The sequence below is a fragment of the Mauremys mutica genome, chromosome 11 (assembly GCF_020497125.1).
Source record: "Mauremys mutica isolate MM-2020 ecotype Southern chromosome 11, ASM2049712v1, whole genome shotgun sequence".
Taxonomy (NCBI): Eukaryota; Metazoa; Chordata; order Testudines; family Geoemydidae; genus Mauremys; species Mauremys mutica.
Genome location: NC_059082.1, coordinates 33,137,805 through 33,156,111, shown reverse-complemented (window position 1 = coordinate 33,156,111; position 18,307 = coordinate 33,137,805). Strand labels below are relative to the sequence as shown.

At 42.5% G+C, this 18,307-nt stretch overlaps 1 protein-coding gene across 2 annotated transcripts in view; it reads right to left on the bottom strand.

Annotated features, from left to right (window-relative positions):
* The window catches only part of TLN2 (talin 2), a 363,285-nt gene that overhangs the window by 174,150 nt on the left and 170,828 nt on the right, over positions 1 to 18,307 (bottom strand). For both annotated transcript variants that reach the window (XM_044979585.1, XM_044979584.1), the window contains exon 4: positions 8,970 to 9,141. In XM_044979585.1, the coding sequence (XP_044835520.1) occupies positions 8,970 to 9,105 (136 nt within the window). In that variant the 5' untranslated portion in view covers positions 9,106 to 9,141. The remainder of the gene's footprint in view (positions 1 to 8,969; positions 9,142 to 18,307) is intronic.

The window sequence follows — 18,307 nt, the reverse complement described above, 5'->3', positions numbered from 1 at the left end:
GAGGATGGCATAGTGTCGACGGGCAGTTCCTCGGCGATGTTCGCCGATGAGGAAGATGAGGAAGGGTTTGTGGAGGACGACGCAGGCGACAGCGCTTACAATACCGCTTTCCCCGACAGCCAGGATCTCTTCATCACCCTCACAGAGATCCCCTACCAACCCTCCCCGGCCGTTAACCCGGACTCAGAATCAGGGGAAGGATCAGTCGGTAAGTGCTATAAACATGGAAACATTTATTTTTTAAAAAACAGGAATAAAAACTATATAAAAAGTTTTCCATATAAAACTATATAAAAAGAAGGTCCACACATATAGGGATGGAACAGAAATCCTCTTGGGACACTTCCACGAAGCTCTCGTAGAGGTGCTCGAAAAGCCTCCGCAGGAGGTTCCTGGGGAGAGGTGCCTTATTTGGTGCTCCGTGGAAGCACACTCTTCCGCGCCAGGCCATCCTAACGTACAGCGGAATCATTGCCTCGACCAGCATGGCAGCATACGGTCCTGGTCTGTGCAGGGATTCTCGCAGCATCCTCTCTCTCTCTCTCTCTCTCTCTCCGAGTGACCCGCCTCAGGGTAATCTCGTTCGGCGACTGCTGCATCTAATTAGGGCAATTAGTGTACTGTTACTATTGTGAATGCTTGACTTTTACTTTGCAGAGCAATGACCTTCGTTTAACAGCCACGTGTTGGAGGCTGCAGAGGAAAAGCATACAGTGATCTTTCCCGGGCACAGCAGCGAGGGGCTGGAACAGGGTCAGACTTTATGCTTTCCAGATTGCCTTCAGCGGGAGGGCACAGCTATCCATTAACTGTTAAGCAGCCTATAGTGTAGGGCTTCCAGGCCTGGCTGCTACACGGATTCAGCTGTACCGCACCGCTTGTCCGATCTCCTGTGCAAGACCGCAGCCAATGAAAGCGTATTCCGAAATCTCGAACTTGTCCTGAGAGCTCGTGAGACTAGGTGCCCTGTATGGTCTTGTTCACAGAAACTGAGTAGACTGTGTTCAGTGTTCGCAAACATGTATCTTTTCAAGGAAATCACTTCCTTTTTCCCATCACACAGCTGCGGCTCTTTCACGAACTGCCCTGGCTTCCCCCTTACAGAGGCTGGCGCAGATTAGGCGGCGAAAGAAAAAGACTAGGGACGACATGTTCTCGGAACTGATGGCCTGCTCCAGAGCCGAGGCGGCCGAGCAGAGACAGTGGAGGGAGACCCTATGTCAGCACCAGCGCTCACACAGCGAACGGGAGGACAGGTGGCGGCAGGAAGACCAGCAGGCGACTCAAACGTTGCTTGGGCTAATGAGGGAGCAAACGGACACGCTCCGGCACCTTGTAGATGTTCTGCAGGACCACAGGCAGGAGGAGAGAGCCCCCCTGCACTGTATCTGCAACCGCCATCCCCCGCCACAAAGTCCTGTCCCCCCCTCACCCAAAATCACAAGAAGGAGGGGCGCTAGGGGCCGTGAAAACTGTCACTGCACCCCAGCAGAGCGCTCATGTACCACAGAGCTCTCATGCCATAAATTTTGAGAAGTGCTTCCCTTCCTGGATCACCCAGTCCCAAATCCAAGTTTCATCCCCCCACTGTGTAGTTGAGTATTAAAAGTAGTTTGTTGTTATTCACTGTTTCCGTCACGTTTTTCTTGTCAGAAGACTTTGTGTGAAGGGGGGGGGGGGTTTAATTGCATAGGACAGCCTCCATTACCAGGGTACAGACTTGGGGGCAGGATCAACAGCAGGACACACAGACTGCAGTCACTAGGCACCAGGGTCAGTCTGGGAGGTGTATGCTGCCCCGGGTCCTAGCGCCTGCCATCCACAAATGGCAAGGCAGGCTGCCCTTACCATGCCCTTCCACCCTAGCCACGAGCCTCTCCGATGCCCTGAGCCCCAGCAAGAGCCCTCATCCACGGACACATACTCACCCTTCCCACACACCCCTCACCCCTTCCTACGCCCCAACCCCCAGCCCAGAGCCTGCATCCAAACTCTGTCCCAAAGACGGCACCCCTCACCCCTTCCTGCAAACCCACCCCTTCCTGCACACCCACCTGCAACCGTCCTCCCCACAGAGACCGCTGTAGGAGCAGGAGCCTGTCATTCCTCTAGTGTAGAAGCGGTCTGTACATCAGTGCACACCGTACCCACCACAGTCTGCGTCCATGTTTCAACCCTTGAACAGGAATTCATAATTAAAGAAAACTTTGTTAATAATCAGTGTTCCATTAAATTTATTTTAAAACGTGTGTTGGAAGGGGGGAAACCTGGAGAACGGGGTATGTAACCGCAGATCGAAGTCAACAGTCACTGAAACAGGCTCAGGTTCAGCTTCTCTGTAAATCAAGTGGACAGTCATAGGTTACCCTGCTCTCCGAGGAACCTATCTTTCAAAGCCTCCCGGATGCACAGCGCTTCCCGCTGGGATCTTCTATCGGCACGGCTGTCTGGCTGAGCGTAATCAGCAGCCAGGCGATTTGCCTCAACCTCCCATCCCGCCATAAAGGTCTCCCCCTTGCTCTCACAGAGATTGTGGAGCACACAGCAAGCAGCAATAACAACGGGGATATTTTTTTCGCTGAGGTCCGAGCGAGTCAGTAAGCTTGAGACGTCCGAAAGCACACTCCACCACCATTCTGCACTTGCTCAGCCGGTAGTTGAAGAGTTCCTTCTCACTGTCCAAGGCGCCTGTATAGGGCTTCATGAGCCAGGGCATTAGCGGGTAGGCTGGGTCCCCGAGGATCACTGTAGGCATCTGCACATCCCCAACCGTTATTTTGTGGTCCGGGAAGAAACTACCTGCCTGGAGGCGTTTAAACAGACCAGAGTTCCTGAACACACGCGCGTCATGAACCTTGCCCGCCCACCCCACGTAGATGTTGGTAAAACGTCCCCTATGGTCCACCAGTGCTTGCAGCACCATAGAAAAATAGCCCTTTCGGTTAATGTACTCGCTGGCCTGGTGGGCTGGTCCCAGGATAGGGATGTGAGTCCCATCTATAGCCCCACCGCAGTTTGGGAATCCCATCGCGCCGAAGCCATCTATGACGACCTGGACGTTTCCTAGAGTCACTACCTTTGAGAGCAGTTGCTCAACGATTGCATGGGCTACTTGAATCACAGCAAGCCCTATGGTAGATTTGCCCACGCCAGAGTGGTTCGCTACTGACCGGTAGCTGTCTGGCGTTGCAAGTTTCCAGAGGGCTATGGCCACTCGCTTCTGCACAGTCAGGGCTGCTCGCATCCGGGTGTCCTGGCGCTTCAGGGCAGGGGACAGCAAGTCACACAGTTCAAGGAAAGTGCCCTTACGCATCCTGAAGTTTCGCAGCCACTGTGATTCATCCCAGACCTGCAGCACTATGCGGTCCCACCAGTCCGTGCTTGCTTCCCGGGCCCAGCATCGCCGTTCCACACCATGAACTTGACCCATTGCCACCATGATCTCCACTGCGCGGCGTACCCTGCTTTGTGAGAGGTCTGCGCCACTCTGTGACTTCCTGTCCTCACCGCGCTGACGGAGCCTCCTCGCCCGATTTCTCAGCAGCTGACTGTGGAAGAGGTGGACGATAAGGTGCGAGGAGTTGATAACGGCCATAAGTGCAGCGATGATCGCAGCGGGCTCCATGCTCGCAGTGCTGTGGCGTCCGCACTGTAACCGACCAGAGAAGGGCGCGAACAGATTTCCCGCCGGCGCTTTCAGGGAGAGAGGGCGGGAGTGACGGTTGAATGACAACAGTTACCCAAAACCACCCTCGACACATTTTTCCCCCAGCAGGCATTGGGGGCTCTACCCAGCATTCCAATGGGCAGCGGGGACTGCGGGAACTGTGGGATAGCTTCCCACAGTTCACCGCTTCCAAGTCGACGCTGTCCCCGTTATTGTGGACTCAGACAGTCGAATTAGTGTATTTAGTGTGGATACACAAATTCGACTTCATAAGGTCGATTCCACAAATTCGAGTTAAGTAGATTCGAAATAGTCTTGTAGTGTAGACGTACCCTTAGACTGCAGAGGGCAGGATTTTAAAGATAGGCTTTATTCTACACTGAAGTGGATGGTTCATCAAGCAAACCTCATCCTGCATGTGTAATATATAGTTATAATTAACTATACTTGAATAAGACACTTTTACAATAATCAAAAATGCAGAAAAGTTCAGATTTAAGGCTAACAGACTTTTCACTCAATCACTTCATACTACTAACGGACAGTTCAGCTTTAAAACATGCAGAGTTTACTTGATGAAAGTGTTTCACTGAATAAACTAAGAATCCAGGAAAACATCTAATTCAATTGATACTACTTTCCTGGCAATTTCAACTATGTAAAGTTATTCCTCTCTTTTGTATCCGTCATAACAGTGTCTGTGAGTACGCGGCACACATTTTGGACTAAACACGTCACAATCTCTTTATTGACATGTTAAAAGCAAGATTGTAGCGTCAGGTTCGTACAGACTACCAGCCATTAGAAGTGCAACAAAATAAAGACCATAGTTTCTGCCAATAAAGTCTAAAGAGGTTTATCTTTTTGTTGAATAAAATGGTTAAACACCTAAAGATAGTGAATTTTTATACAAACTGCTTTGAGCCAGCTTTCAAAGAAAAAATCTGCTTGCGTTTTTAATAGATGCTGTGTAACCTAACTGTCTCAAACATACAATTTATGAAGAAATGAGCTTCTCAGAGGAATTTAGCCTAAAAATATGGAGTTTTAATGGAGAAACCTTTCCCAAAGCCCGTGAATGTAAAAACACACCAGAAAGTTCCTTATGTACATTAATTTAGGGAGCTAATCACTGGAAAGCAAACCCATATACTCAGCGATGATTAGGAAACATAAGTTCAGCATACAGTCAATTACATCAAATCATTCCACAAATTGTGCATCTAATATAGCTCCAATTGTTCATTCCTCTCAGTTCAATCATGGACAAGCAATGACCTTTGCACAGTACATATTATTCTTACAGAAAAATTAGCATATTGTGTTTATTGCATTCTGGTGCTGGTGTGACAGTGACAAGCCAACCAGTCTGTGTCACTTGGTGTAATTATGTAGTATCTCAAACTAACCTGTCATGACAGTCTACACTATAATGCTCACCACTTGTACAAGATTTATCAGAATTTCGTAAAAAGTATGTCTTGCGAAGTATCATTGGAAAAGTCAATCTACTGAATATTACTGCCCTGTTTAAAATGTGTGCATCATTACTGTACATTGAGTTATGATATTTGCCATATGTTTGTTTCTGAAACATGCTGTGAGTCTGGGGAACACCAAGACTAGCTCTTTAGAAATAACAAAGGACTGGCATATCATCCCCAGAAACACCTCAAGCTGCAGGTAGGTATACAGAAGGTGCAAGCAAGAATTTGCAATTCATATGAAGGACTGAGTGCAGAGCATATACGTAATGGGTAGAGCTCTATTCAGATACAAAATTTGTATCTGCATCAAATCTGCAGTCCACAAAAATGATCTGCGGATACCTGCAGGGCTTTAGATATAAAATTTGTATCCTCATCTAATGTGCAATTTGCAAAAATAAGCCGTGGATATCCACAGATTTGCAAGGCTCTAGCAACGGGGCATCCAGACCCCATGAAACAGCAAGGACTTTATCACTTAAAAAAAAGGGTCAGGATATAAAAAGGGCCTGGCCAACTCTCTCCTCCTGCCTCTCTACTGAAACAAGATTGCTTGAAGGATTTGGAACTGGGAAAAATTAGATCCAGGCTGGGAAGGGACCCCAGCCTGTGTACTAAGAACTGTGAACTGCCTGCAACATTGAGAGGGGTGAGAAAAGCTGTTTGTTTCAAATTTAGTCTTGGTAAAGTTTAGGAAACAGCTTGCAGTTTTTATCTTTTATTTCTTTTTGTAACCAATTCTGATGTTCTATGTCTACATCACTTATAAACACTTAAAATCTATCTGTAGTTAATACACTTATTTTAATGTTTTATCTAATCCAGTGTGCTTTTGGCAGAAGGGCTTGGGGAACTCTACTCAGGTAACAAAGGCTGGTGGCATGATCATTTTCTTTGTTAAAATGATGGACTTTATGCACTTGTATTGCTCAGTAAGTTACTGAGAAGTACAAGATGGTACATTTCTGGGGTGCAAGGCTGGAACTAGGGATATGCAGGTGTCGCCCAATATGTAATTCAAGAGTGGCTGGGCATAGCGCTCTGGTATTTGTCTAGCGGTGACTTGCACGCTAGAGGCTGGTGTGAGTGGGCAGAGTTGAAGCTCAGACAGCAAAGGAGTGCATAGCATACATCACACTGGAGAATTAATGGGGCACAGCTGTCCTAAAATCCAGATTGTACCCTCAGGAAAGTCAAACTTGCCAATTAGCTCAGTAATTATATTTCTACTTAGCAGTGTCATTCACACACTTATTGCAATGCAACCGTATGTTTTAAAAAACCTTCTACACAAGAGAAAATCTGTAGTTAGATGAGTTCCCTTCCTCTTGCACCTGACCTTAAAAAGATATGCAGCCCTAAATTTCTACTGATTTCAACAGAAGTTGAGTACATTCAGCACCATGCAAGACTGGACTAATAAAATGCCTTTTCTTATATCCATATACACCTCTACTTCGATATAACACTGTCCTTGGGATCCAAAAAATCTTACCACGTTATAGGTGAAACTGAGTTATATTGAACTTCCTTTGATCCACTGGTGTGCGCAGCCCCGCCCCCCCGGAGCACTGCTTTACCGCATTATATCCGAATTCGTGTTATATCGGGTCGTGTTATATCAGGGTAGAGGTGTACTAAGGCCCTGTCATGCTAAAACACTCCTCTACAAGGGAGAAAATATTTCTGTACCGAAAACATACCACTATTCTTGTGATAATTAGACTACCTAGAGAAACAACAGTATTTTACAGTGGTAGCTGTGTTAGTCTGTATCAGCAAAAAGAACGAGGAGTACTTGTGGCACCTTAGAGACTAACAACTTTATTCAGGCATAAGCTTTTGTGGGCAACAACTGCTTCAAAATTTATAACAGAAATAATAGCTCCAAAGCAGGGGAGGGATATGTAATCAACAGGTTCATTATTTTCTATTATTTGTATTACTGTCATACTTAGGGGCTTTAGTGACAGGCCAGGATCACATTCTTCGTTGTAAGGGCTTACATTCTAGAGGGACAATATAAACAGCACAAAGCTAGAGGGTTGTGATAAACCTGAATTGTTCAGCAAAAACATTGTGTTGCCTGATAAGAGTGAATTTATGTACTACGCAGTAGCTTGAAAGGGTTCTACTTCTGAATCAGGCACAGCAGAAAAGTTGTCAACAGAATGAGGACCTTGAGGAGCAAATGAGAAACTATACATTACATATTCTCTGACTAATAATGTTATAAACTTTATTAGCAAAACAAACAAGATCACAAACACTTTGATATAGCGAAGGAGATAGTGCCAATACAAAATGGCCAGCAATTGTATACTCACATTATCCATAGTGAGGAATCTTGGAACTGGTGAAGCGATCAACATATGGTCATCAGGCCAGCACATTCCAACGTTTCCTACTGTCCTCAGACTGGGTCTTAGCTTTTATAGTGGGTTATGCTAGTGCCAACACGTCTCATACATATTAACGATGGTTTCAACCTTCTTTCCTTATACGTATCTTCACACCTCTATACTTAGGGTCCCTACCTTCAACAGGTCAATTAGTCACTTATATTATATTCATTAGCATTTACGTCAATTTGTTGCCATGGTACACCTGCGGTTAATTCATGTACGTTTTGGTCAAATTCAGCGTCCTTTTAAACTTTCCCTAAAATTACAAAAGTATACTTCTGAGGCATCTTTCTTCACCTGTTGCCAACACGTACCACTCTTGTTTATTTTAATACTTACCTTGTGATTTAAAGTCAAACTATCGGTTAATTATAACTTACCTAATAACCACCTACATCATTACTGCCATTTTATATCAAATTATGTAGGGCTTGGTTATGCTAAGATAAATGTCATACAGGCCTCAGACCTGTAGATCCTTGTGTTACAGCTACAATACCTGTGCATTACTTCTAAATAGCTCTTACAACATGGCTGGCTAGAGTCCTTTCCATGTCCATACCACACTTCTCAACTGAGTTTGTAACCAGGTAGCAGCATGGTTTCACTCAACACAGTTTGTATCTGCACGTGGCACATTTAACCTAGGTTAGTAACTATGGGAGCCAACATTGTTTTGCCCGTTGTAGGCCCAGGCTGGCACATAGTTGTCTTTTTGTAGCCATTTCAGCACTTTTCTTTGCAGTGCACAAGGCCCTCTAACCAAGCTTGTGGAGTCTGTTTGGCCCAGTATCCTTCTTAGCTCTGAGTGCATTGGGTCCTGTTTCCTGCTAAAGTCACTGACTGTGCATGCTCCAGGCAGTCCCCACTCGCTGCAGTCCTGGGGAGCAGCTGCCCATATTTCCCCAGACTGCCCTGTTACCAACATAGCTTGACAACGTGGTAGATGTAGCTGTGCAAACAGAGAAAGATGCTTTGTGGACACAACCTGCATGTGAGAGAGCTGGTCGGGAAGTGAAAGTTTTGATGATTAAAATTTTCATTGAAAACCTAAAAACTGAGTCTTCTGGTTTTTGGCAGCCAAAAAAAGTTCCTTTTATGAAAATCTGAAAGTTTCACAAAAAAGAGTTGTTTGTTCAAACCCATTTTTCATTAAAAAAGTAAATGAGACACATGACCCACTCTAGTTGTAACCAGTTACAGATTTACGCTTGTGGTTTTAGTGCATATCAGACCTTGAAAGAATGGGATTTTTAAAACAATTGCTATTCAACCAAGAACATTAAGTGCAGAGAGAATGGAACACCTTTCAAGTAGAACAAATTGTGGAAGTGCATTTTTTTTCCTTTAAACAAACTTTGGGAGAGGCGGTTGCGGGGGGCGGGGGAAGATACAGATTTACAGACTAACCTTGCCCTGTTTGAGCCTCAGGCACTCGCTCACGAATAACTCTACATGCATCATACACTGCAGTGGATGGTTCAAATTGCATCGTCTTCACCACATTGCACTGGCGGATGCAGATCTTCAAGGACAGGGCCACCATGGTGCCAGATCACTTGTAGGAGCCCACTAAAAATACCTGGAAAAGTAGTAATAGAATGAGCCCTCTGCGTTTTGTAATTAATGTTTTCAGACTTCCATCTTTCAATTCATTTAAAAGGAATATTGAAATGAAGTGCATACAAATTAAACACATTGAAATATCAATTCTGTAGAAACTCTCACTAACATATCACAGCTAGGAGATATTCAAAGGAGATATTTTTGTTGGCATGTTTTAAAGTCACTTTAAGACAAGTATGTACATAATTTTACAGATCTAACATATTGTCTAAGGTATGTCAAATCCTGCACCAGCTGACAATACCTCTTCCTTGGGCATGCATCCAACTTTAGTACTGACAGAATAGTGGTTTCATGATGTTAACTGAATTACTTGATTAGTTTTGAACTCGTCAATAGTATACATTCATATTAAAAGCCGTACTTTAAGGAACAATGCATGCTTAAATCAAAACAAATATAAACATGTTCTCTTGTTAAAGCCACATATGGATCCAAAGTAAAGTTCTTAATTATTTTCACACACTCAGATTTTAAGGCTAGAAGAGACCATTGTGATCATCTAGTTTGACTTTTTCTATAACACTGGCCATTTGTCTTCCTGTAATTAATTCCTGCTTCAAGTCCAATAGCTGTGGTTGAACTAAGGCAAGTATCTTCCAGAAAAGCATCCAATCTTGATTTAATATTTCCAGCAATGGAGAATCCCATCAGAACCCCTTGTTTAGTTCTTCTAGTGGTTGACTATGCTCACTATTAAAATTTTTCACCTTATTTGTATTCTGAATTACTCTAGTTTCAGCTTCCACGTGTGCTGTTTTCACAGTAGTGTTCCCCTATTGCGTCTGGTTTATAAAAATGAACACTCAAAACCTTATAGCCCTCTTCCCTGGGCTCAATTAGTAGCAGTTTGTAATAGGCTCCAGCATCTGTATAGTCCCCCCCTTCCCCCTCAGGGCTAGACAATCTCTAAACTGAGACTGTCTCTGCAGGTCTCCTCTCCCAGAAGGCTGCCCGGGATCTCTGGAGAATTCTACCCTGTACTCTTTCAGCCACGGACTAAGTTAGCTACAGGATTTCCTACTGTGGCTGGTCATGTGACTGCCACCTAACACCACAGATCACTAGTTCTGTCAAGTAATTACGTCCCCCAGTATGCCTGGATTTAGATGAGCCAGACCTCTCAACAGGGCTGTCTGGCCTGGTTCCTACTACCTTAAAGGGTTGAACAATCTTAAGAACAAAGAATGGCCATACTGGGTCATACCAAAGGTCCATCTTGCCCAGTATCCTGTCTTCCAACAGTGACCAATGCCAGGTGCCCCAGAGGGAATGAACAGAACAGGTAATCATCAAATGATCCATGCCCTGTTGCCCATTCCCAGCTTCTGGCAAACAGAGGCTAGGGACACCATCCCTGCTCATCCTGGCTAATAGCCCTTGATGGACCTATTCTCCATGAATTTACCTAGTTCTTTTTTTAACCCTGTTATAGTCTTGGACTTCACAACCTCCTCTTGCAAAGAGTTCCACAGGTCGACTGCATTGTGTGAAGAAATACTTCCTTTTGTTTTAAACCTGCTGCCTATTAATTTAATTTGGTGACCCCTAGTTCTTGTGTTACGAGAAGAAGTAAATAACACTTCCTTATTTACTTCATACCAGTCATCATTTTATAGACCTCAATCATACATATACATTTGTTCAAGTACAATATAGGTCTGATTCATATGGAACTGAGAACTTACTCATCCTCCAGGATGCATAGTCACAATTCCAGCTAATGGGGCCCTTCCAAACTCCAGGAGGACTTACAAGACTAGCTTTTTATCTGAATTAGTCAACTCCTCTGGAAGAAAACTTCAAGCCACTTTAAAGAGCCACTAGGTAGGTAAGCAGGTAAAATTTACTTCAACTTAGATGTTTGGGGGACACACAAGACAGACAATTTCCTCATCTACAGCCACTCTGACTGCACATCTCTAGTTGTCACCCAGCACCCCACACTGGAAACACATACAGGGTATCATCAAATGACAACCCATACTCAGTGGGGACCCCATCCTGAAAGAAATCTTTCATGAACCTTTCTCTGGCCTTCAAACATATCTCCACTGCCACAATGATCAACACCGCCCCCACAGCACACCTTTTAAATTCCAGGGGACCTACACATGCCTATCACAACATGTGATTACCTTATCCAGTGCACTAAATGCCCAATAGCAATGGTGGGAAACCAGGAAAATCACTATGCTCTCAAATGAACCCACATAGGAAAATGATAAAAGATAAAAACACCATATCACCTGTATTCTCATCCTGAAAGGATACCTGCACAACACTTTCAAAAGACAAGCCTGGCAACTTAAATTTATAATTTTGCTAGACACTAAAAATCATGGTCTTAATAAAGAGACAGAATTTATGGCTTATTACAACAATCTGTAACCCACTAACCCCCTTTTTTGTCCTATGAATAAAGGGGTGTTAATAGGCCGCTTCACCTTGAATGGTCCCATAAAATATGTGGTAACTACTTATGCTAAACTATCTGTTCAATCTTATATTTAGCTGAGACACACTGGAGTACCTTTCCCAGACCTGAGGAAGAGCTTTGTGTAGCTGAGAAGCGTCTCTCTCTCTCTCCTACAGAAGTTGGTGCAATAAAAGATATTCCCTCACACACCAGCTCTAATATCCTGAGACTGATGTGACTACAACACTGCTTGAAACACAGCTGTCAGTCACAGGTGTGGCAGGATGAATTACTGTCACTAATATTTCTACTGTACTTGGGCACAGTGTGCTGTATAATGGAACCCTCTGAACTCTCACTTTCTCTTCTAGTCTCTCCCCATTAAAAAGTTTAAGTGACCTAAAATGACATTAGGAAATGCTTCTTTCTTCCCTTTATATCTTGCCTAAATATGAGACTATCTGGCTTCTAATGTCTGACATTTTATGACCTGAATTGATTATTGACTTGCCTATTAAAAAGGTTAAATCGATACTGATCTTCTCCTGGCATCTTATGTTTTTCATTAATGAAGAGCAGGCAGATACTCTGTTGGAATGACTTTAGACAAAGGAAGTTGTCACTCAAAAAACACATGTATGAGTATATGTAACAGTTTCATCTAACAGCCATCTTGAATTCATGTGCAGAAAAGCCCTTCATGTCCCTTGTTCTACATTTAAAGATGCAGTAGAAAAGATAATCTTAACGTTTCTCCTACATCTGTAGTTAAAAACAGGAAGTATAATTTGCACAAGCACATTATACTGTATTCAAACAAATCTACTCATCCGTTTTTCATTAAGGCAACTGTAATATCCATTTGAAAAAGCATGATGCCCAGTGAAACAATGGCTTGCTAGTAAGGAATACTAAACAAAGACAAAATTCAAATGAGCGTGCATCTTCAGAAAGTTTGACACTCTGGAGTTACCACATCATGAATGTCACTACAAGTGGGCCCCACTTTAAGGCTCATTGCTGTAAATCACTTACTTCTCAGATCTGCAACCTTTGATCTAGTTTCAGAAAATGAAGGCTTAGGCCTAAAATTAGGATCCATGTAAACACAAGAACTGAACTGCCTGATTTTTTTAAAAATAACCTTTCCAGACTGGACACTCTCAGTAAACTGAATAGGATTGGTGAATCAGCTTACATTTAAGGAACTTCAAATGCAGTCCGTGATTTGGAGAACAGTTGTTTGTAATGGAGGGGGGAATATGATGGGGGAAGTTTAACCATCACTCTTCAATATTAAGAGTCAAAAATACTCAACTAAGAGTGCTTTCTGGTAAACATAAGCTACTGAAGTTGCAAAAAGTTAGTACTGGTTTTAATACACAACAACTGCCTTTCTAAGTTTCTCTGAAATTTACAAAAGTACAAACTTCAGCCCAATACTAGATCAGACTAATAAAATCTGAAAAAATAGATCTAAGCATGAAAGCATGTCCTGCGGATTGGTGGTCAGAGCATGAAGGGGCATATAAATGTTTAGCATATCTGGAGCATAAATACGTTGCAGCTACAACAGTACCATGTGAATGCCTGTTCTCACTTTCAGGTGACATCGTAAATAAGAAGAGGGCAGCATTATCTCCCGTAAATGTAAACAAACTTGTTTGTCTTAGCAATTGGCTGAACAAGAAGTAGGACTGAGTGGACTTGTGGGTTCTAAAGTTTTACTTGGTTTTGGATTTGAGTGCAGTTATGTAAAAAAAAATTCTAAATTTGTAAGTTGCACTTGCACAATAAAGAGATTGCACTATAGTACTTGCATGAGGTGAATTTTCTTTTTTCTTTTCATCTTTTCTTTTTTACAGTGCAAATATTTATAATAAAAATAATATAAAGTGAGCTCTGTACACTGTGTTCTATGTTGTAACTGAAATCAATATATTTGAAAATGTAGAAAACTTCCAAAAATATTTAAATAAATGGCATTCTATTACACCTCTACCCCGATATAACGCGACCCAATATAACACGAATTCGAATATAATGCGGTAAAACAGCGCTCTGGGGGTGCGGAGCTGCTTTACCGCGTTATATCCGGCAGCGGGGCTCAGGTGGCACTTTAAAGAGCTCGGAGCTCTGGCCACTGCGGGGAACCCTGGGCCCTTTCAATCACCGCTGGAGCCCTGCCGCCGCTACCCCGATATAACATGATTTCAGCTATGACACAGTAAGATTTTTTGGCTCCCAAGGACCGTGTTATATCGGGGTAGAGGTGTATTAAGAGTGCGATTAATCACAATTTTTTAAAATTGTTGGACAGCCCTAATTCTATACATTTTATATTGAGAAGGGACTACAAATCAAGGCTGAAAGCAAATTCCTAGAAATTAGGAATGAGGGACACCATTTGGTTTTTACTATTCTGAACAGTTTCTCCACAAAGATTCTCATAGACATTAAGGTCAGAAGGGACCATCATGAGATGCAAGAGAAACAGAAAGTTTGAACTGTTTGCCAAAGTTTAGTGCAGGAACGAGCCTCTACACAATTCCTTTTACAGATGCTGTGATACGCAGCACCTTTATTTTATGAGTCCAAGAGGAAATTTCCATCTGTACTTTAAAATGGAAAGCCTGTAGCAATGAACATTCTGAGTTCTGATTTCAAGTTAATCACTAGGATCCAGTGGACTTGACAGAGAAAATTAATATCAAAGTGTTATTTAACCTGCTTTAATATTGGTGTGGCAGAGTAAAACCACCATTCCGCTTCACTAAATTCCACCAGAAATATTGCTCAGTACAGTCAATGTGTAAGAGGAAATACTAGAAATACTTGGTCTGTAACACAGATGTTAACCACCAGCTGGATTAAACAGGGCAACAGAAGTTCCAGCTCAGGGATTTAGTTCAAGATTAATAGTCGTTGCTTTTCACTACCTCACGCTCCATGTTTGGGCCATATGACAATTTTCAAACAGACCGTCTATGAGGAAGACAACTCATTACAGCTTCTGTATAATCTTTATCCAGACACAACAGTTTTGCATGAAGCTGAGTCTCTGGTGACACCTCTTTCTGCAATGGAGAATACTGTATAAATTCCTCAATAAGAGCACATAGAAATCCAACTCAATGTCATGAATTGTTCACTTCGTTACATAGGGGAAAGTTCCTGCTCAAGAAAGAAATGTTGCTTTAACCATATCAAAATTAACATCAGAATGCAAGATTTATGCTACTATAGTAAAGTTAGTGTTGAAGGTCTGAGCAAGATACAAAACATACTTCAACAATGTTTAAATATTTCTTTTCCAACTGCAAGCTCTTCAGGACAGGGCTTCTGTCTGTACAGGACTTAGCACAATGGGGCCCCAATCTATATTTGACCCTTTTGAGGGTTACAATTCTACAAATAACCATAGTTATGCCTGGGCAACAAAATGGCAGATGAAATTCAATGCTGATAAATGTAAAATAATGCACATTGGAAAACATAATCCCAACTACACGTACAAAATGATAGGGTCTAAATTAGCTGTTACCACTCAAGAAAGAGATCTTGGAGTCGTCATGGGTAGAGCAGTGCCAGTCAAAAAAGTTAATAATGTTAGCAACCATTAGGAAAGAAATGAATAATAAATCAGAAAATATTGTAATGCCACTATATAAAGCAATAGTACACCCCTACCTTGAATACTGTGCCCAGTTCTAGTTTATTCTGATTTATCCTGCTGAGCTATTATGCAGTCTCTCATTATTTCTCCATTTCCTTTCCCCACATTCAACTTCACTGAACACACGTTCATTGTGGGTTGTAGCCCACAAAAAAGATATATTAGAATTGGAAAAGGTACACAGAAGGGCAACAAAAATGACTGGGGTATGGAACAGCTTCCTTATGATGTGAGATTAAAAAGATGGACTGTTCAGCTTGGAATAGAGAGAACTAAGAAGAGATATGATAGAGGTCTATAAAATCACAAATGGCGTGGAGACAGTGAATAAGGAAGTGTTTACCCCTTCATACAACACGAGAACTACGTTAGTAGGCAGCAAGTTTAAAACAAACACAAGGAAGTACTTTTTCACACAACACACAGTCAACCCGTGGAACTCATTACTAGACGATGTTGTGAAGGCCAAAAGTACAACTGGATTCAAAAAAGAATTAGGAAAATTAATGGAGGATTGGTCCATCAATGGCTGTTAAGACAAGATGGTCAGAGATGCAACCCCATGCTCTCGGTGTCCCACAGCCTCTGACTGCCAGATGCTGGCACTGGACAACAGGGGAAGGATCAGTTGATAATTGCCCCTGTTCTTTTCATTCCCTCTGAAGCATCTGGCATTGGCCAGTGTCAGAAGAGAGGATAGAGGGCTAGCTGGACCATCAGTCTGACCTTGTGCGGCCATTCTTATGTTCTTATGTCTGTAACTCGCAATTCAGCCAGTAGTGACTTGGAATACGGAGCTTAAACACCAAGGTGTGTGTATGAAGAACTATCATCCCCTAGCTTCATAAAGTTACTAAGGCAAAGCAAAAACATTTACGTAATGAAGAAATGCCTCATTAACAAAATATACAAAGTAAATTCTTTGAGACCCAGGGTAGATCTACAGTTCAGAGCAGATGATCTGTACAAAGATTGATAAGCAGATGGAAATATAATTGCCCTCCTTGTAGAATGCTCCTAACTATTACCAAATCTGACTTATTCTGCAGTCTCCCACTTTTTTCTCCATTTCCTTTCCCCACGTTCCACTTCACTGAAAGCATGTTCATTGCGGACAGTAGCCCACCACCAGTAAATCAAAATGCAGTCCCCCAACAATCAAGTGTTACCAGCAGAGTTCCTGCCATGGCAAAGGGGAAATAAAAACAGCAGATTTTAATTTAACCAAATATTAACCCAAGGCAGAATATTATCATCTAAAACAGCATTTCTGTCAGCATTAAAAAAACCAAAAAAACAAGGTCCATCTTTTAATTAGAAACCTAAATCCATCACAGTGGTGTCTAAGCACTGTGCATCAATAAAATGCAGCACTAAGAATTCTAGATAGCAAAATCTTTCAGCTTCCCTGGTTCCCAGTGAGCAATTTTCTGGTGAGAAGAGATCCTAACTTTTGCTTTTCTTTCACTCTTACTTTCTCACCTGTTAGCTATTGTTTCTGGGAAGATGCCACTACAGGAGAAAGTCTCATTAAGGATATGGGTCTCGTATTTAGGGTGTATCTATGTTGGAACTGGATGGTGTAATTTGCCACTCAAGAACGGTGTAATTCCCTAGCGTGCCACAAAGAGAAGTTTAGCCATGACAACATGAGCGGTGAGAGGGGCCTCAGACAGGATCGTACTTGGAGAGGGGGAGAGGGACAGCCCCACCTTCTGCTTACGCCGCTGCTGCTACACTTGTATTTTAGCATACTAGTTCAATCAGAGCTAGTGCAGGATGTCTCCTTGAGCTGGAATTCACACCTTCCAGCCACACGGTAGACATATTCTTAGTCACCAACGGGAACAGGGACTGATTCAGTATTGACCTCCTCTGTTGAGTCATTACATCATACAGCTGGGGTGCTACTACTGAAAATGCTTAGCCACTATACATGAGAGTACACCTCTACCCCGATATAACGCAGTCCTCGGGAGCCAAAAAATCTTACTGCATTATAGGTGAAACCGCATTATATCGAACTTGCTTTGATCTGCCAGAGTGCGCACCCCCCCGCCCCCGAGTGCTGCTTTACCGTGTATCCAAATTCATGTTATATCAGGTCACATTATATCTGGGTAGAGGTGTATCTTTCACCGGGTCTGTCCAGTTGAAACTTGTCTCAGATTCTGTGTAAGGGACTCTACAAACATCTGTTCCCAGCCAGGTTTAGTGTAATTTTATTTCCTTAGTTTGGGTCTCTTTTTAAAATGCCATTTTATATTAAAATTAAATAATAGAAATGATTTTCAACATAGATAAAACCATAAAACACTGGAGACACCCATATATTATTTGCTTCAACAGTCTCAAAATGTTATAGCTTTTCACTTTAGGTGACCAGGATAACATGAAAGTTTATTTTTGTATTAGGAAATATATACAAATCAATTGAATCCAAGGTGCAGCTAGTGCTATTCAGTCCCACTCCGATTACTTCACTGGGAGTTATATTTGCCCTCTAAGGTGTTGAAATAGCTGTATTTTACCCAGTGAAGTGACATTACACAGATAATCTATTTTAGTTTTTAGAAGTGTGAGAATCAAGTCAGGAAAGAGAAAAATAAGGAGCAATTAGGTTTTGTGGGCGGGAAGCATTCTTAATTTTTTTCTGTTTTCTAAATTAATTAAAACAATAGCAGGACGACATGAGAAGAAACGGAGAACAGATTAAGTGTACAGTAACATAGACTTCTGAAATTTAGGTTTCTCTCACTTTTCATTTCTGAAGGTCCTGAACCTGCTCTCAGTGAAGTCAAGTATTTTTATCTGTTAGAGATACAAGAGTGCAGCAAAGAAAATCCTCTGCAAAGTTCTTCTGAGATGCACCATGTATTTATAAGATCCCTTCTTGGGCTCTTAAAAACCACTTGTGATGGTTTAGTATGTCTGCACATTAGGGTTGCCAACTTTCTACTCGCACAAAACCGAATACCCTTGCCCCAGCCCCTGTCCTGCCCCATCCTCTGAGGCCTCGCACATGCT